Source organism: Thamnophis sirtalis, unplaced genomic scaffold, assembly GCF_051295495.1.
Source record: "Thamnophis sirtalis isolate CommonGarterSnake01/CBP01778 unplaced genomic scaffold, rThaSir2_p1.2 scaffold_5, whole genome shotgun sequence".
In the NCBI taxonomy this organism is placed as follows: domain Eukaryota; kingdom Metazoa; phylum Chordata; class Lepidosauria; order Squamata; family Natricidae; genus Thamnophis; species Thamnophis sirtalis.
The window spans coordinates 33,695,529-33,722,034 of NW_028261385.1; the positions used below are offsets into that span (position 1 = coordinate 33,695,529).

The window sequence follows — 26,506 nt, forward strand, 5'->3', positions numbered from 1 at the left end:
ATGGGTCAAGATAGCTAGTTTCCTCCAAGGACCGCTGGAGCTGAAAGGCCACCACCTTCTCAACAACCTTCCCCACAAAGGGGAGGTTGGAGACTGGACGATAATGGTTAAGAACGGCTGGATCCAAGGATGGTTTCTTCAGGAGGGGTCTCACCACCGCCGCTTTGAGTGCGGGGGGAAAGACCCTCTCCCAAAGGGAGGCGGTAACAACCGCCTGGATCCAGCCCCGTGTCACCTCCCTGCTGTTAGCAACCAGCCAGGAGGGGCACGGGTCCAGTACACATGTGGAGGCACTCACAGCTCTCATGGCCTTGTCCACGTCCTCAGGGGCAACATCCTGAAACTCAACCCAGCGATGGTCTACCAGATTATCCCCTTGTGCCTCGGCTGGATCTGCAGAATCGGACTCCAACTCCGACCGAAACCAAGCAACTTTGTCCGCTAGAAACTGGACGTAGTCCTCAGCCCTACCCTGCAGGGGATCCCCCGTGTCCCTCCTATTTAGGGGGGAATGGGTTATCCTAAACAGGGCGGCTGGGCGTGACTCAGCGGAGGCGATCAAGGTGGCAATATGCTAGTTGTTCCCAACTCTAGGGGGCGGTGCTCATCTGTTTCAAAGCCAAAGAGCCAGCACTGTCATGTGGCCGGCATGAGTAAACACCAAAGGCACATAGAACACTGTTATTTTATGCTATTTTTTCTACTTGCATTTTTACATACTTTCACACTAGTGATTCGAACCGCCTAACTGCCGACCTTTCTGATCAACAAGTTCAGCATCTTAGCCCCTGCATCCCTTGTGCAATTGCTATCCCCACCCTAATGTGCTTTTGGCTTAGTTGTACAATTCAGGATATAACTGAATATGTGTCTATAATATGTGAAACAAACTGTTTTTTTCAACAACCTGTTTAAACACTGAACATTTAAAACAATAATGGCTTAAAGGTTGAGATACGATCAGCAAAATTTAAAAATCCAAGTTCATTTTTCTTCAAGTCCCAGAATTCCCCAGCCAGCATAGCTTAAGCATAGCTGGCTGGGGAATTCTGGGAATTGAAGTCCACAAGACTTAAAGTTGCCAAGTTTGGAGACTCCTGTCCTAAAGGGTTAAGTGAAAATCTTTTGCATAGCAATCTCGACAGCGCCAATCGTTCTTACTTGGGACCTGGAGAACTGTCAAGGGCAGCTTCCCCCACCAACTACTTTTCACGTACGTTGAACTTGAACACCCCATCATGCCCCACAAAAAGAAATGCTGGCTGGGGAGAGAAGAGAAAGTGAAAGCCAGCGTATTTCAGCGCGCTCTGATTTTTGGGAGAGCCAAGAAATCCGGTGATACGGCAGCAAAAAGATTCAAAGCACGACCTCACTGCTCCCATTTGTGGTCGCCCATATTTTGCACCCCAGAATTTAACGAGGAGCACCCAGGTTGGGGAAGACGTCTGTTTGGGGGCTTCCGCCCACGCTCCCCCCCCCCCCGCCACCCCTCGCGCAAGCCGTTGACTCGGGCGCGCGCTTCGTTCGTCCCCGAGACCAACGGCCATACGCGCAAGCGGCAGCCTCAACACCCAGCCTACGGGGAGGCTCGCGGGGCGGGGCTTTGCGAGGCCAAAGGTGAACGGTGTCAACATGGCGTCTTCAATGGAGCTGAGTTGCTGGGGCGGCGACTGGGGGTTGCCCTCGGTGCACGCCGAGTGCCTCGTTGTCATGGTAACGGGGGGACTGGCCAGGTCACGCGAGCGAAAGCCTCTTTTGTGGGGAGGAGAAATGAAAACTGCTGCTAGAAATTATAGAAGGCGACGACGTCCTACAAAAAATGGGAGGGTGGTCCGGTTCTGGCCGCTGCAAGAACCGGCCTGGCGGGCACGGTCGCCCACCCTGGAGTAGTCGAACTGGGGAAACGGAACTTCCGCGTTTCGTTGTTGGGCTGGCTTACCCAGAAAGTTCAAACGAGTCTACATAAATCGGGCATTAGTTCTGAAAGGAAATAAAAATGGATTAAATATTGCGACGTTAGCTTTCGGGGTCTGTAGCTTGGTGCATCGCAAGGACGGGCAATATCTCCCAGATTAAATAATTAGGAATTGCCTTTTAATGCCGGTATTAATTTAATCCAATCACCATGTTTGACGATGATAGATGCTCTAATTCAACACATTAGTAAAGCATGGGGTTGAAAAAACTGGTATAATCTGACACCTGCACCATATAATTATTGAGTTGTTAGATTTATGCTTTCCGTCTTCAGAAGGCAAACTTCCTTTGGCCTTATTTCTGAATATATATGTATGTATATGTGTGTCACACACACACACGCATGATTAATGATCAGTCTGACTTCTGAGCGAACATACATGGTGCTAAACTGAAGAAGATATCTGCCTGGTCTCTGAAAATATGATATAGCAATAGCAACAGTCAGCATATTGCCCCCAACAATATAACAATAACAGAGTTAAGGGGCTTTCTAATCCAACAGGATTGGTCAAATAGGAGACACTATACCATTTCAGACAACTGGCTGTCCAGTCTCTTCTTAAAAGCTACCAGTGATGCAGCACTTTTAACTTCTGAAGACAAGCTGTTCCACTGATTAATTGTTCTGTTTGTTATACAGGAATTAATGTTATTGACTAAAACTGCCGTTCACAAATTTGTGCCCTTCAAATACTTGTATTACAACTCTTAATATGCTCTAAAACTCTGAACATTCTGAATGAGATTGATAAGACTTTAAAAAGTAGTATATTCAAGGGCATTGGATTGGGGAAAGTTGTGTTTCATTTGGAAGTCTGGCCTTCTTTCAGGGCTGATTCTAAGGCTTTAGGCTAGTGAAATAATGTCTTAAAAATATGTGTCAGCATTTGTAATTTCTATATTGTTTGTCTTAAGATAAATTAGATTCATATGTGGAAAAAATAAAACTGGATATTTAAATGGATATAGCTTTCTTCTAGTGGCCAATTAATATCCCTCTGAAATTCATAGAATTAATGGATAATTTTCTATTGGTTACTATAGCCTTGATTACTATGGCAAGAGCAAACACAAGCATAAACATTAAAAGAAATAAGCAGCTTCTGTTTTTCGAAGCTGAGCAGTCATTTTCTCTTTTTTTAAATTTCTAAATGGTACATTATTGAATTGTGTTTTTTTTTAACTTTTATTACAGGCTTACGCCAGGTTTTCAGGTGCACCATTGAAAATCAGTATAATAGATAATACATGGAATGCACCAAGAGGTATTACTTTAATTTTTTAAAAGTTTTATGGCACATTTAAAGTCAGACCTGGGCATTTTATGGCCTATGCACTGCATCTGGCCCTTTGACTGCCTCTGTCTGACCCATGGCAGTGGTGGGAGGGGGAGGCAACAAGGAGTAGGTGGGTGTGGGTGCTGGCAGGGTGGTGGCAGTGGCGCCAGCCCTCCAAAACTATCCCAATTTCTCACCCTGATTGTCTGTGTGTGTGTGTGTGTGTGTGTGTGTGTGTGTATGTATGTATGTATGTATGTATGTATGTATGAAGAACTGTTTAAATAAGAATTTGGTTTGACTTGGCTTATAGTCCAGACTTGAAATACAAAGCAAATGGGATGGAATCAAAATAAAGTTTGTTTTATACCTGCACTATGTTACAAGGCAAGTGCAGCAAAATATTGAATAAATTGCTTTGATGCAGTTCTGTTATTTAAAACAGTGGTTCCCAACCTTTCTGGCACCAGGGACTGGCTTTGGAAGAAAAATTGTCTTCCACAGACTGAAGTGGTTTTGCCTGTAACCTAGATCCAATGCACGCCCGGATGGAACTTCGCTTGCACAGCCCAGGTCCTAACAGACCATGGACTGGTACCGGTCTGTGACCTGGGGGTTGGAGATCCCTGGTTTAAAACATAATTGCACAATGCAAGCTATGTGTGAATCATATAATAGGAATTAGGTAGGATAATACATTGTCAACATTTAGAGCTATAATATTTATCTAGTAACAGAATCAAAACCCATCCAAACTCGCCTGGTATGCAACATATAAGCATTATTACAAAGACATGACTTGAATATAAAATTAAATGACAAGGTGGATTACAATCTGATATAACTCAGACTCTAGATACTGAACTAATAATTATCTAATATAATCAAACCAGGGTCTGTTGAGTTACCAATGTAGTTCTTCTGTTTATATGATCTTATCTGATTTAATCTTTTTTAGGTAGTATACCATTATTAATATCAGATGATATTGTTATTTCTCAGCCAGCAAAAATATTAAACTTTTTAAGAAAACAGGTAGGTTTTATAATTACTATTACCTATTTCAGTATGTTTAAAGATTAAGCATGATATACCCTAGATTTGTTTATATTTGTTAGTACTGTATATAGTTTTGTCACAGGAATACTGGAAGAACTGGTGCTAGTTAATTTAATTTTCTATACTAAATGGACAGTATCAGCAGTAAACTATTTGTACTTTCTCTGACATAATTATATCAGGTTTAGATTACTACAAACCATGGCTCTATTAGTGGTATAATAGAGAAGTGGAATTTTTGAAATTGAAGATATAGCACATCCATTACTTAGCATTGATACTAGCTACATAGTACAAATCCTTTTGCTTTGGCAATTGTAGGGTATAGGATGGCAGCATCATTATCTTTGTTCTTTGTATTGCTACCTGCTTAAATTAAGAAGTATTTTTTGTTTGAATGAGGGGGTTGTTCCTTTACCTCTTAAGAGGGGGCCCTGGTTTACTCCCTTCTTAAGAAACCATTGCTGGATCCCACCATACTGGACAATTTTCAGCCAGTATCTAACTTAGCTTTTTTGCATAAGGTGATTGAGAAGGTAGTTGCATAACAGATTCAGAAGGCATTGGAAGAAATAGATTATATGGATTCCTTTCAGGTAACATTCCAGGCCTGGGCTTGGGACAGAAATGGCATAGATCATGCTTTTCTATGATCTTTGATGAGGGTGGGATGAGGTTGTATCCGTTTCTACTTGAGCTCTCTGCAGCATTCAACACCTTTGGCCATGGTATCCTTCAATATTGGCTTAGAGGATTTAGAGTAGGCTACAAAGTGTTGTGCTGGTTTGCTTACTTTCTCCAGAGTCAATTCCAGTTAGTGGTGATTTGGGAGGAGAGATCCTTCCCCCAGCCTTTACCGTGAGGGGTGCTGCAAGGTTTGGTGCTTTCTTCTCTTCTATTTAATATCTACATGAAGTCGTGTGAAAGAGCTTATTCCTCATCCTGATATGAGGTATCATTGGTATACTGATATACCCAATCATATATCTCTGTCTCTGACAAATTAAGTGATGCTATAAATCTCTTATCACAGTGCCTAGAGATTGTGAGGTTCTAGTTGGGGAACAACAGCTTCTGCTGAACCCTGCAAAAACTGACTGGTTTTGGAGATTTACCTGTTCTAGGACTCTGTCATCTTTGGTTCTGGATGGGGTCACACTTCCCCAGATAGATCTATTCTTAGATTGCAAAGCTCTGCTCATGTCTTAGTCACCTCCAGATTGGATTTCTGTAATGGGGCTGCTCTTCTGAGTATTCAGAAGCTTCAGGTGGTGCAGAAGGTATTGCAGTGGCATGGACAGTTATCTGCTTCCAGAACAGCACACCTCTGCTCCAGGAACTGCATTGGTTTGCTTCTGAGTCAAATTCAAGATATTGGTTTTAACCTTTCAAGCTCTTCATGGCAGGAGACCAGGTTATCTGAAGGATTGTCTCTCGCCAATTACATCTGCCCATCCCATTAAGATATACTTTAGTTCATCTGTTAGGAACTTTAACATTTGACAGTCCCTGGAGGTGGGCTTTTTCTCCTGTAGTGTAGTGATTGCCTGGAACAGATTCTCCCACCCTCACCCATATTAGGTTAATTCCATCCCTTTTTGATTTTTCAGTCTTCACCCAAGACTGGCTTTGTTATCATGCCTGGTAGGGTCTCAGGGAACCAAGGATATTAAGAAGGCTCTAGCGTTTAATTTACTGTTTCCTACAGTTGTATTATAGAGCCATGGTGGTGTAGTGGTTAGAATGCAGTATTGCAGACTACTTCTGCTGATCACTGGCTGCCAGCATTTTGGCAGATCGAATCTCACCAGGCTCAAGGTTGACTCAGCCTTCCATCCTTCCGAGGTCGGTAAAATGAGGACCCAGATTGTTGGGGGCAATATGCTGACTCTGTAAACCACTTAGAGAAAAGTTTTAAATTGTTTAAACTCTAATACTGTAGTCTTCTCTTCTGGAACTCAGACTAGATGATCTGTTTCTAAAGGAGTCAAGCAGAAATTAGAAACCTAGAAAACTGCTTATCACTGAATCATATTTATGCAAGTATTATTGACACTAACTGGTAGATTTTTCAGGCAGAGGTTTTTCTAATGCTCCTGAAGGTACATGAGACCTTCAGCATGCAAATGTGATGTCTAATACTGAGCTATGCCTTCCTTCTTTCCTGGTTACTGTTATATCAGACATTGTAGAATTCCAAAATGTTAAAGAGAAGGCAAGCAGTAAAGTAAATAACTGTGAGTAGGAGGAATCCCAGGTGCTAGTAAAAAAAAAAAAGGACTGTTTTTTAACTTGGCCCAAGATGTTTCAAAAAATGTGTTCTTTTTCAAGGGCATTCCTGGAACATACATGAACAAATTGACAGAGTCAGTTCATGGATATTCTAGAAGTGTCTTTGAAAAAGAACACATTTTCTGAAACGCATCAGGGCAAATAAAAATCATGTTTTATTGGCACATAGAATTTCTCCTCTTTTTTTGTTTAACTTTTCTGCTAACAGAAACTGTTTACAAAAGAACCAGAGAAGATTAAGTATCTTGCTCAAATCACAGGCTTCTGCGTAAAGTAAAATTCATGAATGGAGAAGCAGTTAAGAATGGCTGCAGATTGATTTCTACTATAGCATCTGGTCAGCAGAGGGAATTATATTTTGTTCTCTTAGGGAGCTACTGAAACTGGATATTGATATGCCTATTCATTGTAGAACCGAATTGCATCTCCTAAATCCATAATTTCATCAAAATATTCTGATAGGATGCAATTTGAAATGTTTTGAATATTTATCATAGAATAGAAACTAGACATCAACTGCTTTCTTCCTTTCTTTTGTTATAGACTCATGCAAATAATAATTCATCCTGTTATATACTAGTATATACTATATACTCTGCCAAGAGCATAACTTTATAAAAGATATATTTCAAAGGTATACATTGAATCAATGTAAGCAACATTTATATATACTTTGTGGGGCAACATGGCGCTTATGATGATCTGTGAGTTTTTTGGTACTCACAGACTATAAAGCATATTTTCCAAGGCTATTGTAATTTTGAATAGTTGTATTGTAAGTTGAGGACTATCTGTAAAACAGTTGACAAAATATAATTCAACCTGCTTCATTAACCGTAGTTCAAAACAAGCTTGTTTCAGCTCCAGTAATTTATTGGATTCATTTCAATAATATGGAGCTCATCACCCGAGAGAACTGAATTGATTATTGATGACAAATGTATCCATATTCTGATGTTTTAAGAAGTAAGAAGAATTGAATGAGAGTAGATAATTCTGTTGGTTGTTTGGATCTAACAACCTGCCTTTAAAATTCAACAAATAAACAATTTGACATTGTTTTATGGATTTTATAGTCTGAAAGGAGAGCAACATAGCAACATAATTTAGGATGCATATGCACAGTATACACCTTGGTGTTTTGTAACCTGCCTGAAAGATGAAACACATAAGACTCCATAGGAACAACAGCATTATGTTGCAACCATTGCAGTTTAACTTCCTCGGAGAAAAACAAAAACACAACCGAAAACACAACACAACAGTTATCAGCAGAGAGCAGTTCATGTTTAACTGATTCTCCCTTACCCCATGTCAGGCTTCCAAGATTAAGAAAGATACAGAGTAATTCTTCCAGCAGATTTCTGTATTGTTCCACATCTATAGACAAAATCTTGCCAAACTGAAGCAAGCTACTACCTACATGAAGATATACTGTGGGAATTATTAGGGAGGAGCTGTCTTTATCCTCCTTTCACACAAATTATCTGTAATCACTTGTCTCTTCTCTGGAATACACTCCCTTCCTCCCTCACTCCCAGATTACATTCCATCATATTTCCCCTCATTTAGCTCTATCCAGTGGCAATAGATATGAAACCTTTCATTGGCCAATGCATTCTCTTAAGAATTTTAAAAAAATAAACACAAACCAGTTGTAGACATCAAGAACACTCAAAAAAGCTCCATTGGTTGCAGTTTCAAAGCGAAAAAAGAAAACAGAATTTTCCATTTTCAGAACATTTCAAACAGGCATGTCAACTATGTAGAAGAAGAAAGAAATGTTATTTTTTATTATACCATGTGTTTAGTGAAATATAAAATGTGTAATTAACTTCAGTTATTACATCTAGTTTCTTTTTAGAAAGTTTCATATAACTCTCCGCTGCTTTTTTTTGGCATCTAGTTTCTTTTTAGAAAGTTTCATATAACTCTCCGCTGCTTTTTTTTTGGCAGAAATATAATGCTGATTATGAATTGTCTTCAAAGGAAGGAGCTGACACACTGGCATATATTGCGCTGCTTGAAGAAAAACTACATCCTGCTATGGTAAGAACTAACTAGTTTATCAACTTTCATTTAACCACAGCACAGTTATTTCCTTTCCGTCCTCAAATTATGGCCTTTATCTTCTCCCTGGTCCACAAGTTTGACTGACAAACTAAATTGTACATAGCTGTATCAATATTAAAATAATGTTTTTCCACTTACTGTGACTTAGCAAGGTCGTTATGTTTAAACATCCTTTATATTGGAGATGAAGTCAGGTGATTAGCAGTGGGCTTATTGGATGTTCTACATCTCTCCCTGTTGGTTCCCAATAAGCCTCTTCTGTCACCATTCTGCTATTCATTTCCTGCTGAGCTTGAGAGAATTATTTTAATCAATTCCTCACTTTTATATTGATGTAAATATACTTATCAGGGTGGGTGCTTATGGTCAAATTCAGCCTAAAGAGAGCTTTGTGTTTTCATTGGATGGACACCTGATGCTACTCAAGGAACCTGCAAGTGTGTCAGAAGTTGGGTGGATTTGCATTATGGCACTAAAATGTTTAGTTCATATTTTTGTGAATACTTTTTCTACTGTACCTCCTGGTTTCCTCAAGACTATAGTAACATGACAGAGAAATGAAAAACCAGTAATTGTTCTCAGGGAAAACAGCATGGGAATGAGTGGACACTTTATGAACATTTTATGCCAGAATGGTTTGTTGAAACAACAGCATACAAATTGGCCTAAAGCCATCTGACAGAGCCCAGTGTTGCACTCTTTCATTTCTGCTGCAGGAACACAATTGGCAGATGTTTCTCCTGACTTTGTAATATGTTGAAAAATGAGGGCTGCAAAGCAGTAGTATGTAGCCAGTCTTTTTATGCAGCAGGCACTGAAGATACGTAAGCAATACTAGAAATCGCAAGAATTCACTAGTGATTTAGAAAAGCCAGGATAATGTTAGGCAATGGTCAGTAAATTTCATGTTTATATAGGTTTGCATAAGATAAGGATCAGTTATGAATACTTTTTAAAAGAGGCATAGAAAGCTACTACATGTGTCAAAGTTAATATTTTGTCATTTTCTCTTTGAAATTATGTGCCATCAAGTTAGAGTTAACTCTTAGCAGCTACATAGATTGATTTTCTCTATGACTATCTGCCCCTAAACTGATCATTCAAGTCTTCTAGTGATGCATCAGTCTTACAGCTAATTATCCCTTTCTTCTCTTCCATTTTGCTCAGCATTAGCTCCTTTGCCAGAGTTAGGATTTTATATATTGTGTTTAAGATAGCATAATTTGAGCCCTGTCATTTATGTCTTGAGAAAGAACTCTGTGTTGATTTATTCAGTGATCTGTTTGTTTGTTTTCTTGACAGCGCATGGTATTCTCAGGATGCTTCTCCAATGCCAGAGTTCAAAATTGTCACTATGGTACTATTCCTATCCTGCTTCCATGAAGTGGCATAGGGAATACTACTGCTAGCATTATTTCAATTTTTGCAGTATAAACACATCATGGCATCTTTTCAAAGGCTGCCTTAGCCTTTCTACCAAATACTAATCTGTAGTGTATTTCTCGACTACTTGTTCTTTTACTATGATCCTAAAAAGCAGATGCTACTTCAATATCTTCATTGTCAATTCTAAGCCTTATTTTTATACCTGATGTTATTAATTTGGTTTTCTTTTTGTTTAATTTTAATTTTCACTATACTCTCTGACTTTTATTATTAGAGTTTGCAGATTCTTTTCATTTTCACTGTCAAGAATAATGTCATATCATAAGGCAGGTTATTGATGTTTCTTTCTCCAGTTTTAAAATCACCCTCATCTCTTTCAGTCCAGGTTCCCTTAATATATATCCGGCAAATAGGTTAAATAAATGAAAGGATACATCCTTGTTTCACTTCTTTGCCAATCTGGAGTCAATCTGTTTTGCCGTGTTCTGTCCCTACTGTGACTTCTTGACCCTGTATATAGGTTTTACATTAGGATAATAAGATATTCTGGAATCTCCATTTTTCTAAGCACATTCCATAGGTTGACATGATTAACACAATCAAAGGCCTTTCTATAATCAATGGATCACATACTAATTTTTTTGTATTCTGCGGCTTTCTCAATTATCCAGCGTGCATCAGCAAAATGTCTCATGTTTGTTAGCTTTTTCTAAAGCCAGCTTGAACATCTGGTGTTTGTTTTTCCATTTGGGTTGTAATCTGTTCAATGAGCTGAAGTATTATTTTGCTATGTTGGGAAATTAAGGATATTGTATGATAGGTGTGTGTGCATTGTTAAGTTTCCTATTTTTGGTATTGGAATGTAGATTAATCTCTTCAAATCTATTGGCAACTGTGTCATTTTCCAGATTTACTGGCATAGCTTGGTTAGAACTTTTACTGATTCTTTTTTTATTGTTTGCCATATTTCTGTGGATATTCCATCAGTTCCTTTAGTCTTCTGACTTGATAATGACCAGGGTGCTGATTTACTATAATTTCATCTCCTAATATTAAGATTTATGTAAATAGTGAATGTGTTTTAAGGTATCTTGGATGTTGACATTTCTACTGTGTAATATTTCAGTATGCTCCTTTAATCTTTGATATCATCAGTTACTATGTCCACTGGCATTCTTTAGCATACGAAATTGAGGCTGAAACTTTCTTCAGAGATTTTTCACAGCATTATCCTTTTTAAATGTTGGCTTCCATCTTCTGTATCTCTACAGATGTTGTAATAGTGCTTGATGTGTCTTCTAAAAGCTCTCTGAAACTCTTCTTAAGTTCCTTCCTGAGTTTTTTTACCTTTCTTGGCTTTGGCTTCTCTTCTTTTCTTGGCAATTTTGATGTTTTTTCCCCTGACATCCAGTTTGTGTTCTTCTGTTTCTTCATCTTTGGCAGTCTCTTTTCACTTTCCTCCTTAGCCAGTTCCTCTGGTTCTGTGTCAATAACTTCAGAACTTCAAAATAATCCCTGATGTTCTCTGAAAATGGTAGATATATGTTCATATTGTGGAAACTGTCTGTCTTCTTCTTCTTTAGCCCAACTAAGAACCTGCACATGAGTATTGTGGTTTCTAATCTCTTACATAGTCAGCACCTGGCTTTCCGTTAGATGCCATAAGTGAACTCTTCTAACCTATTTTAGCAATTGTAGTCAGTTTGATTTCTATCTACTCCATATGATGCTTCCACAGATACAGGTATCATTTCAGTTGTTTGAAGATAGTGTTAACTATAAAGAAATAATAGATTGGGAGAAATTGATATGTTCATGTCCTCCTTCATTTTTGATTCTTAAAACCATGCAGCGTAACATTTTCTTTAATATTTCCAACTTTGGCAATCCAGTCTCCAATCACAAGCAGCAGATTTTTCTTTCATGTTCTGATGGTTTTAAATCAAATTTGATTATATAACTTAATAATCTCATATTTGTATCACTAAAATTAATGAAATTAATTAATGGGATTTGTATTTGTATGAATGAGCTATGAAACACTTAAGGAAGTGTCTGTTTAAAATCAACATTTAAAGTTATAATTGAAAATGAGATTAATTTAGTCAACTAAATAGGAAGCTTAATCAGTTTTGTAAGTTACACTTATACGGCCTACTTCTTAAAAACATTAGTTCAGCCTAAGTCTGGACTGTGATACTTCACACTGTGAATGGAGATTTGATTAAAATTCAAAAATTCTTGACATTTTTATCATGTAGGTTTCTGCCTACAGTTTGTAAAAAACAAGGCCTGTGATATCACAATCATTAAGCTAATTATGAGATTGTTTGAAATTTCAAAGTTACATTCACACACCATGCTTAACCATAATGTTACTTATCTTGATTTTAGTTAGCATTATTCATGAACTTTCGTATTATGGTTTGCTGTGTTTGAACCAAATTTCTGTGGCTTGTTGAGCAACTGATCAAAACAAGTCATATGTTGGTGTGATATGTGCTCAACTATTGTTACCATGTATGTTTCTCAATAGAGGTGGAGATAGCATCCATGCATGAGTTTTCATTGTCCGCCTTCTGATTGGACTGAGTCTGATTAAAGATAGTTAAGACATGCCCCTTGTTGCTAGCCTTACCCAGTTTTTCAACTCAGTCCACTTTGAGGATGGTCGTCGTTAGCTCCTTTATAGGATTATTAATTGTAGTGTAGGTTGAATAATTATTACATCTATTTGTTCTCATCTACCTTGCCTGGATTGAGGAAATAAGCCTGACCTTTTGGAATTGTCAGCCGGGCTAGAGGGGAAGGCCTTGTGCCCATTGCTCGCCCTGAGGAAACGCTTAAGTGCTCATGTAATGAGGCGGAGAGAGTGGAGCACTCTTTGTCTGTGCCATTACATCAGCACAGATTCCCGCCTCTGTCCAGGCTAACAGACGATTCATCCCTTATCGCTTCTGCGATCGCTGAGGCTGCCTCGCGAAGTTGGAATTTGACGGCTTGCCGAGGCTGCCCCATGAAGTCGGAGCTTTGACAGCTTGTGAGGGCGCCGCGGCTGAGGCGATCAAGGCTCGCACGCTGTAGCATTGCCTTTCAGGCCAGTTTCCCAACCAGCTCTCAGGAGCCGCAAGGAAGACAAAGCCAGTCGGGTTGCTGATTCTTTGTTTACCGCTGGTGGAGCGCATCCCTTTAGCCGCCTCAGGAACACGTGCTTAAAGTGTGGCCACAACACTTCCACCTCCAGCCCTTTGATCGCTCACAGTCGGGCTTCATTGATGGCACTTGTGTAGTGTTTTGGGAGGTGCTCAGGCAGGAAATGATTGGCGTGAGCAGATTAATAGCAGCAGGTGAGAGGCAGTGCTGGGCCTGCATTTCCAGATTGACAGCCATAAGGGAGAGGTTCTCCACAATGTGTGAAGCACAGCGGGCTGTTAGAAAAGGTGCGAGACACCATTTTGTTTGCCTTAGTGACACAAGATTGTGGAGGCTGCTGCTGTGATGGTTAATAAGGCCCTCACTACTCCTGAAGGATTATTGAGCCCTGGCATGGGGGCAGCAGAGCAGGGGCTCCTTATAACAGTGGAAACACCCACCTCTCAGGCCGGTACTGACTCCAAGGGGCAAAAAAAGGCAGAAAAATCTGCTGGATATTCAAAGTCCAAGAAGGCCTCAAAATTGGCCTCCAGAGTGAAGAAGGGGCAGGATAAGCCAGCAAGGGCCCTCTACATCTCATAGGCCCCAACCATCCTCATCTAAAGGGGATCAAGCCTCTCACATTAGCAGCAGATCTTTCCTCATCTCTCCTATTGGACTTGAGCAGGACCCTGGGCCCTTCAGCCCACTATTCCCAAAAACACATCGGGCTTTTGGGGGGGTCAGGCTTGGATTTCCAGGACAATATATTGGCAGGGCAACAGATAGGATCTGGGAGTCATAGGCCTGCTGAGGCCACTTTTACTCTTACAGCTGCGGGCCTCCGCTCTGGCTTAGAACTGAATTCTCTAGCCTTGCCCAATATTCAAGGCATTATTGCATCAGCCATTAGCTAGGGCATAGCAGCTGGGCTACATCAAGGGGCAGCGGCAGTTCCGCCAGTAGTTCTGCCAGTTCCGCCTATGGCCTCACTGGTGGCCCCTCCCACTGCTGCTTCAACACCTGCTTTGCAGGAGACCGTATCTCCACCTCATTCTCAGCATAGCCAGTCCCCAGTGTTGAAGGAAGGAGAGCTCAAAGATGCAGAGTTCTCTGAGGATGAAGAGGCAGTACCTGAAAAAGCCTCGTTCTCAGGTTTGTTCCAACCAGCCCATTTCAAGACTCTGCTGACCAAGGTCAAAGCTTCAGCCAGCTTCGGGGCACAGACACCACCTTCTGCACCCATTGCAACTTCTGCTTCAGCAGATTCCTTTTTTACAGAACAAACTGTTGAAATGGACATAGTTCCTGCTCCTAAGTTGTTCCTTGATGTAGTGCAGAGACAATGGGCATCCCCAACATCGGGCCCTACACCTTCTGTAGACAAAAAATTCTACAATGTGGCCAATGACCTGGGTCAGCTCCTGCAGATCCCGACGATCAACGCCCCATGGTGGCCCTCTACACAGCGACCACTATGCCGGGTTTGCAAGAGGAGGTCCTGAAGCCGGAGGAAAAAGTGAGCCGATCTCACAATGCAGCGTGGTCATCAGGCTTCAACAGTTACAGCAGAGGATCCCAGCTATGGACTCAAGAGCTCATCAGAATGTGACTAAGATCATTGCTGCAGTCCAGTTTACTGCTGATGCGATGTTTAATGCCACACAATTTGCATCCAGGGCCATGGCTTCATTTGTCGCATTCCGCCACTTGTGGCTCTGCCAGTGGCAGGCAAACATGAGGCGTAAGTGGCATCTGGCATCTTCCCCTTACAAAGGGGGGGGGGGTCACTGTTTGCAGAGGCTCTAAGCCGTTACTAATAGAGAATAAGGACAAAAGAAAGATTTTACCATCAGCTTCCTGAAAGGGGACTCCCCGCACGACACCTTATTCCAGGACGCGGTATCTCCTTTCGGGGTCATGATCATAGTTCCTCAGGTTTCAGATCCCAGGGCAGGTATCATCAGAGAAAGAGACAAGAAGCCCTTTCGGGCGGCGGAGGTCGCAACTTTCACAAGTCATAGCTCCCTCAAGACCTCTATACCCATCGAGGGGCAGTTAGTCTTTTTCACAGACCGATGGGAGAGATTACCTCCAACGACTGGGTACAGCGTACCATTAGGTCAGGCTTAGCTCTAGAATTCCTCTCTACACCCCCAAGTTTCTTTATTTGTTGCCCTGTGTCCCTCAATCCAGACAGACAAACCGTAAGGAATTCGGCAATACAACACTTCCTGGACATCAGGGCTGTCCCAACTGGTTCCGGATGACCAATTACATCAGGATTTCTATTCTATTCTTTTTGTTATTCCCAAGGCCTCGGGGGGATGGAGAGAGATTCTAGACCTAAAACAGCTCAACTGTCACTTAAAATATTGCAGATTTAAAATGCATTCGTTGCATTCTATTCTAGCAGGGGTGCGGGAAGGTCACCTCCTCACATCCATTTACTTGACAGAGGCTTAACTGCACATCCCTATTCTGCCTGAACACCGCAAATTTCTGAGATTCTGTTATGGGGGGTGGCACTATCACTACAAGCCCCTGCCATTTGGCCTTTCCTCTGCCCCCGGGCATTCGCCAAAGTGCTGGCGGCATTGGCAGTACATCTGAGGGCTTTGCCCTTGTGTGTCCAATGCTACCTCGATTATATGTTGTTACAATCCAGGTCATTATCTGGAGCAAGGCAGGACTTGGAAGTAACAATTCGCACCTTGGAGGCCCACGGGTTTTCTATAAACATAGACAAAAGTCATCTTGAACCCACCACCCAAATCTTACACCTGGGGACATGGATTGATTCCGCTTCCAGGCAGGTTTTCCTGTCAGGGGATAGGTAAGCGAGTATTAAACAACTGGTTGGGAAGGTATTGAGTCAGCACAGGGTCTCCCTAGCCACCTTGTCCCACTTGCTGGGGAAAATAGTGTCAGCTATCAACATCGTGCCTTGGCCACGCCTACACACTAGAGACCTTCAGTGGTCCACCAGGCACAGGAGGTCGTTTTGCCCAACTTCTGCCCCTCACCTAACCATCCCTTGGAGAGAAGGTGACACAAGTTGGATGTGTGACATGCCCTTAAGGTCTACATCAGTTGCACTTCTGACTTTAGGTTGGAAACGCTGTTTGTGTCGTTTCACCCTGCAACTCTAGGCCGGAAGGTGTCTGCCGCGACTATCGGCAGGTGGCTGTGCAGTTGCAAAGCTAAGGCATATAGTTCACAACAAAAGCCAATGCCTAGAGGCATAACTGCACACTCTGCGAGAAGTGCGGCTACTACGGCAGCCTGGGCTACACAAGCGTCTCTAGATGAGATCTGTAGTCTTCCCCATTCATTACCTACTATAAAATTGATACATTTGCGTCCGCGGAGGTGGCTTTTGGCCGCAGGGTCTTACAAGTGGTCTGTTTGGCCGCACCTGTTTCTGATCAGTCTGTATAAACTCTTAGATTTTGAATTTAGAGATAAAAGCTTCAATAAAAAAATAATAATCTGCATGTAGTTTTGAAGTATTAAAATAAATTGTAATCGTTATAGAATGTGCCTTCATTCTTGAATATTAACATTCTTTATCTTCATGGTACAGCTGTATACTTTTTGGATTGAAGCTGATAATTACTATAATATGACAAAACCATGGTTTGCTTCAAGGATTCCATTTCCATTGAGTTGGTACCTACCTAGAAAGATGTCCAGAGACGCTCTTAATAGGATCTTGCTGACAAAGGGAGGACCTCCGCTCTATAGCATCACTGAAATTGAAGTTCAGGTAAATTTCTTAGTCAATTAAAATTGATGCAGATGTATTATCACTCCATGAGAAATACAGTATTGTTTACTATTCTACTTTATGAAATGGTAGATGTTGAATCTTCAGAATGTAGTGGTGTCTTGTTTGATATTATTTACCGAATATTTACCTTTCTATCAAGGCAGAATATACAGTCTTTTCTTGTGTTTACGGATAATATATTCCTTTGAGAAAGACCCTAATTTTGGAAGCACCTTCATTTTTTCCAGAGCATTATAAAAAGATCCATTTGCTTTCTAAACCAAATCTCTCCTCCACGCACTTTATTACTAACATTAAAAAAAAGATTGATCTAATATGGTGCTATACAAACTAAGAAAAAATGTAACTTTGAAGGCATTCCAGACAAGTACTTTGTTTATACCTTTGTATATTCCAAAGCATTATTTTGGAATCAAATCTGAAGCCCTGCACAGGCTTTTTTTAAAAACAGAAATTAAAACAATAAGGGAAAACAATTGTTTACCATACAGGAACATTTTCCAGAGCTTTTACATAACTTTCTTTGCAGCCTTTGAAATCACTATGAGAGAATTTTCACCACAAAAGTAGTGCTCAAAAAGTATCCACTGTTGTGAAAGCACTCCACAAACATAAGTATTGGAAACATTTTGTGCAGATGAACTTTTCTCCATTTTAGATCTACAGAGATGCAAAAGAGTGTCTTAATCTGCTGTCAAATAGACTAGGCTCATCTCCATTTTTCTTCGGAAATAAGTGAGTATAGAATGTTTATGGTGTTTGCAAGGCATTTTAATGCTACAACATTTTATATTTAAAAATATATTTAAGATTTTGTTTGACTTGCCAGCTTTTAGTATCAACACTTGTTCAGTTCAACTACTGATCACCATAAATTAAATGATGACTAATTAAAAAGAACTTTAAAAAGAATTCAAGAACAGTTTCCTTCCGATTCTATATAAAATGAATTACTTGTACATTGAATATCAGTGGCATAATTTTTCCACAATTTTGAGTCAAAAAAACAAGAAAGTTACAACATACATTCTAAATCAGTCTTAACAATTATTTTTAAAAGCCAAGTTAATCACCAAGAGCCATATACATATTTACTACACACCATATTTACTGCATGTCCTTTGATCATCAACAGGTTACTTAGGCTAATGTGGCCATTTCGTCCCTCTTTCAAGCAGGCAATTACCTCATTGATTATTAATTTAAACCTAAATTAAATTTCTAGAACCCTCTCCAGTTTGTGCGTTTAAAAAAATTAAATTGTAGATATCAGAAATTATTTCTCTGAATAATAATGCAGATTTCCTGCTAGGGCACTATTGTATGGTGCTTTTGATAAAAGCTTTAAATTGCTAAAACTAAGACAATGATGTCTAGGTATTTTCAAGGGTCGAGCTCTCAGATCTGCTCTGCAAAAGGGCTTCACCATCTGTGTTTTTCCATTTTTAGTGGATTGCATGCTGAAGTGATGTTGATTTTTGTATAACATTCAGGATGCTGTTTTCCTTTAATGGTGGAAAATCATCTTTTTTCATAATTACATTCCTGTGGAGAAAAAACACAGCCACATGTCTGAATCAATAATACGGCCATGGAAGAGATTGATGTACCTTGTCTAAATTCCAAGCTAGATTTTCTGGGGCCACATGATAAAAGATTTATCCTGAAGCCACTTCCATCTTTTTATATAAGGGATAGATTTAATTTGATGTCTGCTGATGAAATGTAGATTATATTCCAAACATCAAAATCTGGCTTAGAGCTATTCATTTATCAATTCCTTTATATGAAGACCATCTTCTGGCATTGACAGGTGACATTACTAATAATAGACTTTACACTTCAGAAAAACTGCTGCTTTACATGTACAGCCTGCAGCTAATTACAATTGCTTAGTTGAATGTTGTAATTAATTAGTTTAAGCCCATTTGATGAAAACAAATCTTGACTGATCCTTCATAGTTAGAAAAGATCTTGAAGTAACTGGAAAAAAGGAAAACAAGGATTAGGAAAATTGCAGGATGGGGAGCACAAGCATAAATACTGCGTACAATGATACAATCATGAATTTACTCTGTCACTGAATACTGCACACCTGTATGGGGAAGAAGTTGTCATACCAACAAGATTGAAGTTTATCTTAATGATACAATAAGAATAACATTCGGAACCCTCAAATGTACACCAGTGTTCTGATTCCACATTCTTTCTAACATTGCCCCCTCCCCCCTTATCTCAGGTGAGAACAACAGACAGTTGGAGATTGGAATAAGATAAACAATCCATGGACTCCTAGAGATCTACCAAAACATAAAATATTATATTCCCTGTCTTGCACCAGGCTTAAGTCTAGGAAACCAATTTGGAATAACATACCGCAGTCTTACAATCTAGATGAAGAATGGCGATCAAAATGGATGACCCTTAATAACTATAACCAAACAGATCATGTAGAGCCAATAAAACCACTTCCAGGAATGCAGCTGCCACGAAAAATATGGAGCCATCTGAATAGAATCAGGACAGGCGGTCAGAAGTAAGGCAAAGCTTTTTAAGTGGGGAATGGCCAAAAGCCTGCAATGTGTCCATGGTGCATTGGAACAAACGATGATACATATAGTCTGAGAAAGTCTCTTTAGGAAGTTTAAAGGAACCTGGGATGATCTCATCGCAGCAACAGTAGAAGCAGTTATATGGGTTATTTCCTCAGATATTGAACTATAGCATCTATCTTATTGTGATTCTATGGGGCCATATTATAGTGATTTTATCATGTTTTTACCCTAATTCAATATTTTATTTCGTCTACGTATTGTCCTCACACTTCAAATACATGCTTATTCTGATGCTTTATTCAAACTTATATTTGAGTTTGAATGTATATGGCAGTGCTGGTGAGCCTTTTTCTTATGGCGTGCCAAAATTGTGCTTGTGCCCACTATCGCGTACCCAACCAATCCCCCCTGTCTACCTGCGCATGTGCACGCAACACCCCAAGTTCGGGACTTCCGGTTGGCCCGTTGGGGCTATTTTCGCCGTCCTCAGCCTCCAGAGGCTTTCCTGAAGGTTGAGGAGGGCGAAAACGGCGTCCCTTAGACCTCCGGAAGGGCGAAAAATCAGCTGGCCTGTGCCCGCATGTGTGCCGGAGCTGACGGCTAGCGTGCCACCAAATATGGCTCGTGCACTGGAGCTGACGGCTGGCGTGCCATACGTTCTCCATCACGGGTATATGGTTTATTAGTGTTGTATATCAGCGATTGCATGACCTCTGTGGATGCCATATGCTAAATAAATAATAAATAATGAAGACAAATTAGCCATTTTCACAAAATACAGTGTTATAAACTACTATGAAATAAGGACACAATTTATTGACTAGTTCTATAGTCAAGCATGTTACATTTTTATGAATTCAAAATATTCAAACATAACATTTTACATATGTTTCTGAAAGTTTTTAAAGGGGTTTTCCGATAATAATATCACGTTTTTATTATATCTAGACCTACAACTCTTGATGCCTTCGTGTTTGGTTTTCTTGCACCTCTTTATAAAGCACCATTCCTTAAAGTCCAGTTACAAGAGCATCTGAAGCAGCTTCCTAACTTATGTCACTTCTGTGATGATATTCTGAGTTGCTACTTTAGACGAAACTTCTCAGGTAAATGTACATATGCTTGTTTGCACTAAGTATATACTAGAAATAAATTCTTCACCAGAAATCTTGGAATCTGCCTTATAAATTTGTAAGGGCTTTAAAAATGGTAACGGTTTAGGACTCCATTAGCATATATTATATGATGCTTTCTCTGTGAAAATTCTTGAAATGTTTGTAGAGATTCTTGGTTGCTTCTAATTTTATCTTCTGTGTCTCTTGCCTATTTAGGGACCTCTCCGGAGGGACAAGATACAGTTGATGCGAATCTCCAGAAACTTACACAGCTTGTGAACAAGGAATCTAATTTGATTGAAAAGGTTCTTGTTCATTCTGATTTTCTAATAGATAGGGGCCAGATAGTACTTTTGGCTTTAATCAGCTAGAAAGAGAAAGAGAATGACAGCCAGAACTAGAAAAGAGCACCCAAGGAGAGCACAATCCATCCCAAGTTTTGGGATGCTTCCTACTGCAGTTGGTTTCAGCTGTTTTTATGTTATTTAATCTCTGCTGTCTGTAGTGACCTTCACTGCAAAAAAATATATGAGATGATAGGCTGTTGGGGGTGGGAGGGGAGAGAAGAATGCATTTCTTCTGCATTTATCATCTTTATGTTGCTTTTAATAGTGCCTCATTCTTTAGCTTTAGCCCGTTTCTCTGCCTTACTGAGCAGTTCTGTTGCACAAATATATGAAACTGCCATTGTTCTGGATAACTTAGTCCTAAATTATTGTGTATCAATAATTTAGGTTTTGAAATAACTGTTTGATAATATTCAGTATTAGATTATGTACAAATATTCTCCTTTATTGGTCAATTACGTTTGTTTAAAAATTCAGTATTTGCACTTGATTTAAAAAAGAGGGAGTAGGCAGTACTTGAGTTGATTGTATTTTCTTCCATAGTAAGTAAATATATAACTTGGATACAGAATGGACAATTCACATAATACCACCATAAAATTCTTTAATATATGATATATAAGCCACTTAAAGGAGCAGGCAGATTCATTATAATCTTTGGGTAGGTTTTATTTAATTAGCACTTAGAATCTATACCTAACAATAACTAATATTATTTGATAAAGGAAAGAAAAAAGTCATCTGACAATTAAGGAAGCTATTAAATAGGCCTTATGTATACTTTTATAGACAAATGCAATATGGAAAATGTAGGCAGTAATTTAAGCAATTCTAGAGTTTGAAGGACAAATGTGATCAAAAGGAATATTATGAAATCTAACAAAGCAGGTGGCCAGGCATTAGAACATACCCTAGACAATACTTTTCAGTATTTGGGGGTAGTAAAATTATAAGTCTCTGATTCAGCCTTCAACATTTGAAACCTTTGGATGTGCTTAAATTATTTTGATGTTCTACAAAGGATTCATTAGCCATTTCATAGGCAATAGATAGTAGGAATTCTGGCAAAAGGCATGAAAATAGATTCCCTAAAGAGACCGTCCAATTCAACTAAAAATTAATAGTAAATACTAAAAGAACTAGGACAAATTTTAATGTAATTAAATTTGAATGCACAAACGGTCTTTATTCCTCCTCAACAATATCATTTTAAATATAGTTTTTATGAATTTAAACACATTAATTGTATTTAGTCGTTACCTAGCAACTCTAAATGGCTCAGAATAAAAATATCCAAGATAGTTTAAGGGCATGAAGGTCTTATGACATAGTGACTAAACAGAGGTTTCCCGGCAGTGGTGGGATCCTTCCGATTTAACAACTGGTTCAGTAATCACATGTTTATGAAATCTGCTTTCTAATAATTTACATTTGTTATTTTTTTGTCCTGTTTTCTAAACAACTGAACATTTCCCCCATCTTCTGCATGAGAACCTTTCAGATACCTAAAGATAATTATCACATTTCCCTACAGCTTTCCCAAGCAAAACATATAGAAATCCTATAATTCTATAATTATTTCTCCTACATTTTTCCTTCCAGGCCCCTTACCATATTGGTTGCATTCCTCTGTACATCGTCAAATTTATCAATGCCCTTTCTAAAGCCCAGTACCAATAAAGGAAAAGATCAAGGAGAAAATGCAGTACCTGGAAATAACTCAACGCAGTGTTCTAGATGCATAAGAAAAATGAACACAGTGATCAGGGTTAAATTTCCTTTTGGGCATTTAGATCATCCTATATAATTCTATAAAATTTAATGCTGGGGAAATTAGCAATGTATCTCCACAAATGTTTGACCTCTGAATGCATATATAAATTAATGAGCATGTGATGAAGTGTTTAAGCTTCAGCAGCATTGTGAGCATGAAATGGTGTCTTAATAATATCCACTTGAAATTAACAGCCTAAACTACCCCTGGAGAAGTATAATTCAAATATATTTAAAATAAAGGATAAATTCAAATATTCCATGAGATAAAGGAGTGGTCCCATAAATAGAATTACTATTAGTCAAAATGATTAGAAGCAGTTATTTCCTTAGTTGTCAGATTGTAATGTAAATTAAAGTGTTAATAGAGGGAGACACTAGAGATGCTTGTTCAATCTTGGTTTCATTCTGGTTATTTATTCCAATTAAGTGATGTATTTTTCCTATACAGTCTTTTATTACCAGTAGAACAAATTGAGTAGATAATCAAAAAGAGCAACAGAGAGCAAAAAGTACTATTACTTTGGTAAATTAAGATAAATTAAATTATCTAGCCATTTGATGTCAGTACCCCTCCACTTGGTAATAGATAGTTTTGGGCAGGAGGAAGTTGGCAACTAAGATGGAGCAATCAACTTTTGAGTATTTGTTTCTCTTTGCAGACACATATTTTTTTTTAAGCATAACTTTAAACAGAAGATTTGTAGCTTCCTGTTTGGCAGAAACCAGAACTGTGTGCTTTTATATAACAGTAGATATTCAGTGCCTTGTCAGAATCAGTGGAGGGAACAAATTTTTTAAACGATTGGGTAATGCTCAAAATTGCTGTCTGACTCTAATTTTCTTGCTAAATAAATATTTAACAAGCTCATTTCCTGTTTTGTTATTGGCAGATATTTTAACGTTATTAGTAGTACTTTTCCCTCTCCGTTGTTTGATCTTAAGGAAATAGTAGTATTAACTCTGAATGGTCAAGAATATTATCTCTATTTCTAAACTGCTTTCTTATTTGATGGGAAGCTGCATGGTTTTACACTTAACTCCCTGTGAGAGGGGAAAAGAAATTTGTGCAGATAAATTGGAAAGCACGTTGTCATTCATGTGATGACATAAAATGAAGCATACAGCAATGTTTAGTCACGTCAGCTGAATGAATCAGGCCCACAAAATCAGAACATGGTGAAAAAGAGGGATGAATTACAGAGAACTGGATAGGAAATACAAAGTGTTTCCCATACATAGATAATCTTTAAAGGACCACATCTCCATTTCTTTTAAGGGATAGACAAGAAGTAACATACTTACTAGTCAGAGTTAAGCGATTGAAGTATAAAAAAATTATGCATGGCATTCATAAGGTAATTCATTTAACTCATTAGTTAATATGTTGTTTTTGAACTCAAGAAAATTGCACTATTGTGTACATAATTAACTTATAAAATAAATGATTGGATGTTACAATGTGAACAGTGTTAAGCCTAATTTTATTCAAATATCCAAACTGGCCTTTATCTTGCTTTTGCAGATGGATGATAATCTTCGCAAGAGCCCTCAGCATCCTCCTCGTAAGCTGACAACTGTCAAACTTTCTACAGCTGAGGAAGGAAATAATTCACTGAATCGATTGTCACCCTTATAATTTTTTAATTTCATATTTATACATGTGTTCTAAGAAACTGTTAATCTGTAATCAATTTTTGCACTAAATCTATGTCTTTATGAATCTCTGGCAAAGGATAACTTGACATGGATGCAGGTCCATTCATTTAACCGATTTATTCTATGGTCATGTTAAAAATACTGCACTTAAGTTAACATAGGAAAGATCACTAGGTAATTGTAAAATATGATGTTTAATGTCACCTTTAATGCTGCATAATGCTTGCCTTTTCAGGTCAATATATCCTTTGACCAAAAGCTAGGATTTCACTTTTTTGGAATTCACTAGATTAAGTTTTCAGTTTTGACTGCAATCATGTTGAACCTCAACTTGTTGTATATCAGAATAGGTACTTGATCCCCACTTTTAGCATTTTTGTAGTTTTCTACAATAGCTCAAATACTGAAATTAAAATAATCAGCCTATTAACACAGTGAATAGCGAATGGTATTTGCCATTTTGGAACATTTTGTGCAAGCAATGGTGAATATATGCAATGTATGCTATTTTTAAAAGAATATAGATTTTTTTTAAAAACTAGTCTTACTGCCATCGGCATCTTGTTTCATATTTAAATGTTTATTCAAATCTAGTTTTACATAGAACAGGCCTGGACAAGCCTGATTAACTGCCTGAAAATTGTAGCCATTTTTACTGAGTCCTGTTTTTCCTACTTTGTTCTCTCTTACTCATTGACACCTTTTTCATGTTTCTCCAGCAATTTCAAGTTCTCTGGAATAGGGAAAAACAAGATGAAGTGAAGAGAATGTCCTTCAAACTCCGTTTCTGATTTCAACCATAGCAATTGGCATTACTTCTGTTTAACCTGTTTTGTGCTAGTGATGCAATTGATTTTTGCCTTAATGCAATACATCAACACCAACCTGAATGACCTAGCCTTTTCTCGGGGTTAGAATGTTTCAGTTAATGAATTGACAGAATACTGAGCATGTGCAGTATGTTGATCTTTGCTGACAGAGTTCCTGATAAGCATGGGCTTCCCTAAGTACTTGAACCAAGAATGGTAGGTAATACTCCACTCAGAACTGCTGTATATAGAGCTCTGTCCTTGACACTTTCTTGTTACAGTTCATTTATTTATTTATTTATTTATTCTATAGGATATAAAGGTCTAAAGCACACATGACAATATAATAAAAATAACAGTAGAGAGAAATATAATGCCATAGCAGCACATTGGCATTCATTATAGGGATAGAGCTTGGCATTTCCTGAAAGTCTCTAAATCGGGCTCATTTTGTAACATCTGTCAATAATGGTACTGAGAAACATTTCAGTTTAGCAGTAGTTTTGCCACAATTAATATAACAACATTAATAGTCCAAAACTGGACAGTTGCTAATAGGAGGGGCTGGGTTGTTTAAAAGTCAGATGGTTAGGGATTGGCTTGCAAAAGGAAGGAATAAAGTAAGTTTTATAAGAAGGAAGGGGATATTGAAATATTTAAGTCTTGAGATCTTTGAATAGTATGGAGTTTTGAAGGCACATTTTACAGAGAGGTACTATGAACCTTTTTGTACCTGCATGAAGTAGCTCCCTGGGCCTCTGTAACACAGCTAGTGCCACAAAATAAAAGGGTACACTACCGTGGAAATCTGTAAAACACTGATGAAATAAAATGTGGAAAGTTGCATAAATTTGGGGTGTGATCTAGGCAAGGGCTTTCATTGACTCAAAATTTAATTTTGAATTAAATCAACATAATATTTTTTAGAAAAGGACTTAATCAAAATGGCATTTTCCTTCAATCAACTCATTTTTGGTGGGTATCGTAATTCTACATTTTTTATATGTAAACAAACAGCTTTCTTTTTGTTTGACTTTATTTTGCCAAATCAAACAAATCAACTTTTCTCTAAATTACTTAGAGTATTCTGTGAATGTAGAGGCATAGTTGTCTGAATAAGTTTGTAAATTTTGTATATAAATGTACTTGCAGAATATTACTTTGTAAAATAAAGAATGTAGCAATCTCTTCATGTATCTTGTATTTATAACAATATTTTGGGATGTCTAACAAATTAAAATTTCATGTTACTTCTG

The 26,506-nt window shown here is 38.6% G+C and overlaps 1 protein-coding gene across 1 annotated transcript; it reads left to right on the top strand.

Annotated features, from left to right (window-relative positions):
* Positions 1-1,602: 1,602 nt before the first annotated feature.
* Positions 1,603-26,506, top strand: MTX3 (metaxin 3). The gene is made up of 9 exons (XM_087715601.1): positions 1,603-1,713; positions 3,176-3,245; positions 4,216-4,292; positions 8,565-8,657; positions 16,786-16,968; positions 17,651-17,727; positions 20,496-20,653; positions 20,879-20,967; positions 24,308-26,506. Exons 1-9 carry the CDS (start codon positions 1,633-1,635, stop codon positions 24,419-24,421), a joined length of 942 nt encoding a protein of 313 aa, XP_087571727.1. The 5' UTR covers positions 1,603-1,632; the 3' UTR covers positions 24,422-26,506.

What these genes read in the sequence shown, in the direction of transcription:
- MTX3 (XM_087715601.1), top strand. Translation starts at nt 1,633, where the DNA reads ATGGCGTCTTCAATGGAGCTGAGTTGCTGGGGCGGCGACTGGGGGTTG. An exon ending in TAAACTTTTTAAGAAAACAG is followed by an intron (nt 4,293 to 8,564) that starts GTAGGTTTTATA and finishes TTTTTTTGGCAG; the next exon opens with AAATATAATGCTGATTATGA. An exon ending in CCATTTTTCTTCGGAAATAA is followed by an intron (nt 17,728 to 20,495) that starts GTGAGTATAGAA and finishes TATTATATCTAG; the next exon opens with ACCTACAACTCTTGATGCCT.